The following is a 4,730-nucleotide window of genomic DNA, read 5'->3' on the forward strand; positions in this document are numbered from 1 at the left end:
CATCTTTTTCTGACGTATTGCATTAGTTATTACATATCAGCCTTTTCGGAAAGACCATTAGTCTCTTAATCAAAAAAAGTATATGTCTCAATATATTGTATTCAATATTTCTCTTCCCATTTTCAGGTGACGTCAGACTCCGCGGCGGCAGAACCCTCAGTTCCAAGCAACCGTCGCGTGCGTTTAGCAGGAGAGGAAGAGATCTGTCACCTTCCTCTGATCCTAGTACAGGTGATGGCCTGAACACGTTTTGAAAACTATCACGCAAGACTTATCTAGAGACGAGAGTGGAGCTAATTTGTCTGTTTTCGTTCTTGACTAAGAAGAGGAAGGAACATAAGCCAGTGAACGTTTTAAAGGGAAAAGAGATGGTGACAGAAGACTCTAGTGCAGTGTATACACAAGGCTGTTTTAGTTATAAGGAGTATACTGTTGAGTTGGTATACATAATGTAAATAACCATTTTATGTGTTGATGGAGGGACGTTACTTTAATGAAAGATCGGTGGCTGCCATTTTGAATATTGATTAAAGGATTAAAGAAAATAGCGAGGACGAAAAAGAACTATGATTCACGTTATGCCTTACATTAAATTTTTTCAAGAAAATTATTTCCCACGAAATTTATTGCGCTATACCTAGGCATAGCGTCCACCAACCTATTCAAAAAACTTGATTGCTCGCATACGCCAATATTGGTGTGTGCTGCCATCTCGCTCATTCAAGAGAACATCGACATAATTGCTTTGTGATGATTAGATACATAAAAAGTGATTTAAAAAAAAATCAAACCGTAAATTTAAAATCTAAAACTTGTTTTCTTGTGCGACCAAATCGCTGCTTAAAAAACGGTGACGGCACCGAATCGCAGTGACGCACCGTATGCGCACCGTTTTTATCGCATGCTAACCACAACGCTGCTTAAAATACGGAATCGCAGTGACGTGTCGTAAACTTCAGGTCTTTACCGAACAAAAGTCGTGACGTTTACGGCACGTCACTGCGATTCCGCACCGTTTGCGTATTTTAGGCAGCGGTGTGGTCTACAGGATGAGCGATCTATTAAACTTAAGGTGCGGCCAAACCGCTGCTTAAAAAACGGTGACGGTACGGAATCGCAGTGATGCTTCGTATGCGCACCGCAAACGCTGCGGAATTGCAGTGACGTGCCGTAAATGTCACAACTTTTGTTCGGTAAGGACCTGAAGTTTACGACACGTCACTGCGATTCCGTATTTTAAGCAGCTGTTTGGTCGCACCTTTACAAGCACTACGTTCTAAATTGCACTGGACGAGATGCGGTTCTACTACCGGCTAACGCTAACATGCTATGTTCTTACTGCAATAGTCATTAAAATAGAAGTTCTAACCTTACATGCAATAATATGCTTTTGCCCACGGCTTCGCCCGCGTGGAATTCGGTTATCGCGCGCTGTTCCCTCGGGAACTGCGCATTTTTCCGGGATAAAAGTAGCCTATGTCACTCTCTGGCCCATAAACTATGTCTACGCCAAAAATCAGGTCAATTTGTCGCTCCGTTTCGACGTGAAAGACGGACAAACATACAAACACACAAACACACACACTTTCACATTTATATTAATAGTATGGATTGTACAACAAGTGCAGTGTGGAGGTGGCAGAACTGCATGAACACACATTTTTTGCATACGTAGCTGTCATAAAGTTGCGGGTGAGCAAATTTATTTTTTAGTTCATTTACTTACGTAAAATATGTATTGGTACAAGATTACATGAAGAAATACAACGGTCATCTTATCCCTTAAAGCAGGGTTTCTTAAAGTGGGGTCCACGGACCCCTTAGGGGTCCGTAGCAGTGTGTCAGGTGTCCACAGTAGGTCAGTTCATAGATGAGACTATGTATAAAGGGTCAGTCTGTAAACCTATTTACTAGGAAATTTCCAAAAAAAAATTTTGATAGGGTTCCGTGGAATTGTTTAAATTGTGAAAGTGGTCCGTGACTGCAAAAAGTTTAAGAAACCCTGCCTTAAAGGGAAGTCTTTGCATTAGAAACTTCCAATCAACTTTCAGAAATCAAAAGACACCAGCGTTTTGACCGCCAGGAAGAAAAATAAAGTGGCAATACTTATCGGTGAAAAGGTCTTCTTAATATGAATGTATGTTGATATATCTTATTCAAAATGGCGGCCATCTTTGTGTATACTAGTCAAAGATCTCGATGTTCCTCGTAAGTCGGTAGTCGTTGTCGTTTCATTGGATAGGAGTGTCATTACGTACCTGGGCCAATCAACTTTTTTACCGACACTAAATTGCAGATTTTTGTACGTAAACATATTTTTTCTGTAATTTAATAGATGGTGTACATGAATATATGCCATCCTACGTAAGTTCAACCTATTAAACCGTGAAATACTTATCTTGTTGGAAGTAAGATTTTATGGTAACGCAAAAGACAATTTTGGTAACGCAGGAGACGCCCAAAGTGTCGGTAAAATAGTTGATTGGCCCACCTACCTGTATATGAATATTGTGTAATATTGTGTAAATATATAATATGAGATGTTTGGTCTTTTTTTATTGAATCCTGAAAAAAATACCAAGAATGGCTTGTAAGCATATAAGGATCATCCATGGGTAGTACCTATAGGTACTTTTTGCTATCAAAATTGGGTGTCATCTGATCAACAGAATTAAAAACTATTACTTATTATAAAAAACCTGACTGTCTTAAATTAACTAAAAGTAAAACAAGTCTAGTAGTCTAGAATCTGTTAACGCATTCACAGCCACCTCACTTCCACAGGTGCCACCGACGCACATGTGCGTTTAAAATGTATGAATAATTATGACAGGGGCACTGGGCGAAGTTCCGAAAACGCATATATGCGTCGTTGGCAGTGCGAGGACATAATTTAAAGTCAGTCGGGACCCTTTCAAAATCGTAACCAGCTTTATAGGTAATGGGTCCCGAGTGTTAGCGATAAATAAATTCAACAGCTAGTAAAAAATAATGTAATAATTTTTTATTAAAAATATTTTTCAATTCTGAAAGTTCTGCAACGATTTTGCCCAAGATCTTTTCTATTAGGTACGAGGTACGAGGGTCATGCCAAAAGAAATTAGATACTCCATGCTCGTTTGATTGATACTGGCCAGTTATACACCACCGTGAAGGCTGATTAAGCTATAAATTTAAAAATGGAATACTCCTGAAATCTGCGTATTTTTTTTATATTTTTTTTCTGATTGTTTCTGGTGGGAATTTGCGGTTACAATGGAACTTAGTCGACGTGATTTTAGAATTATTATTTATTATTACTTTAAAAAAGGTTTAAAGGTTTAAGAATGTTTTGAACTTTTAGCCACGACTTTTGGTGAGTCTGCTTGTTGTCGTGCAACTGTCTTTAATTGGTTTGCTGAATTTAAAAGAGGGCGGGAGAGCTTTGAAGATGAGGCAAAGTCGGGGCGACCGCCAACCGCAGTTACTCAAGAAAATGTGCAAGCCATGAAAAAAAATATCCGTGAGAACCGACGAATTACATACGTAGAGCTTGAGCGTGATCTAGGCATTGGATCAGCAGCACTGCAAACCATAATGCATTTACAACTGTCCCTCCATAAGCGTTGTTCGAGATGGGTCCCGCATAAACTCAACGATTTGCAGAAAGAACGCCGCGTGTATTGGTGTAAATTTATGATAAATAAATTCGATGCTGGCGAAAGAAAACTGTGTATGATATACTGACAGGTGACAAAACATGGTTGTATAACTACGATCCTGAAACAAAGCGGCAGTCAACGGTATGGTGCTTTGAAGATGAACCGACTCCAACAAAATGTCGCCGAGCACGAAGCACACAGAAGCAAATGGTTGCCTCATTTTTCTGCAAGACAGGCCATATTGCGACTCTGGTGCTAGAGGATCAAAGAACTGTCAACTCAGAATGGTATGTGACAGTTTGTGCTCCACAGGTGCTGTCAGCTTGGTGTGACAAGCGGCCAAAGTCAGGAACCCAGCACCTGCTCTGGCACCACGACAACGCCGCCCCGCACACTTCTGCCAGAACACTCGACTATTTTAGTTCGAAAAATGTCACTATACTCCCTCACCCGCCATATTCTCCTGATCTGACACCCTTCCAAAAATTAAAGAAAAATGAAAAGGAAGGCGATTTGAAACCAAAGAAGTTGCCCTGGCTGCCTATAATTATGAAATTTTTGAGGTACCCAAAGAAGAATGGTCACTGACATTTTCCAAGTGGTTTAGCCGGATGAAAAAGTGTATACGTACTCACGGTGAAGTAGTGAGTAGCAATAATAAATAATAAACCTTGTAGTTTTTGAATATCTAATTTCTTTTGGCATGACCCTCGTATGTCGCGCACCGTCACTAGACACGCTAAGACCGCGATAATATTGGAACTTCTGCTGTGCTGAGGTGGTCCTTCTTGAATGGCAAAAGAAAAGTAAGGGAAAATAAAACAATATTTGACTAATTCCATAATAAAACGAAATCATTTTTTTATACCTACTAGGAAGTTCCAATCACTGATGTCAAATAGACTTAAGTTTAAAGTAAATAAACAATTTTCATTTTCATTTTCATTCTATAATTATTTTAACGTTATTCTAACGTTATTTTAACATAACGATCATTTTTCGTAAATCATGAACTAAAGCAAAAAACGTTATCGTTAACGAGTTATTGCTCCAGCACTAGACATGGAAAAAGCTTTTGACATTGACAGC

General features: G+C 39.3%; 1 protein-coding gene across 1 annotated transcript in view; it reads left to right on the top strand.

Annotated features, from left to right (window-relative positions):
* The window catches only part of Oamb (Octopamine receptor in mushroom bodies), a 182,182-nt gene extending 180,815 nt beyond the window's left edge, over window positions 1–1,367 (top strand). Inside the window, exon 11 of the mRNA XM_074107037.1 lies at window positions 127–1,367. Coding sequence (XP_073963138.1) covers window positions 127–130 — 4 coding nt within the window. The 3' untranslated portion in view covers window positions 131–1,367. The remainder of the gene's footprint in view (window positions 1–126) is intronic.
* Window positions 1,368–4,730: the final 3,363 nt, after the last annotated feature.

The sequence above is a fragment of the Choristoneura fumiferana genome, chromosome 25, assembly GCF_025370935.1.
Source record: "Choristoneura fumiferana chromosome 25, NRCan_CFum_1, whole genome shotgun sequence".
Lineage (NCBI taxonomy): Eukaryota > Metazoa > Arthropoda > Insecta > Lepidoptera > Tortricidae > Choristoneura > Choristoneura fumiferana.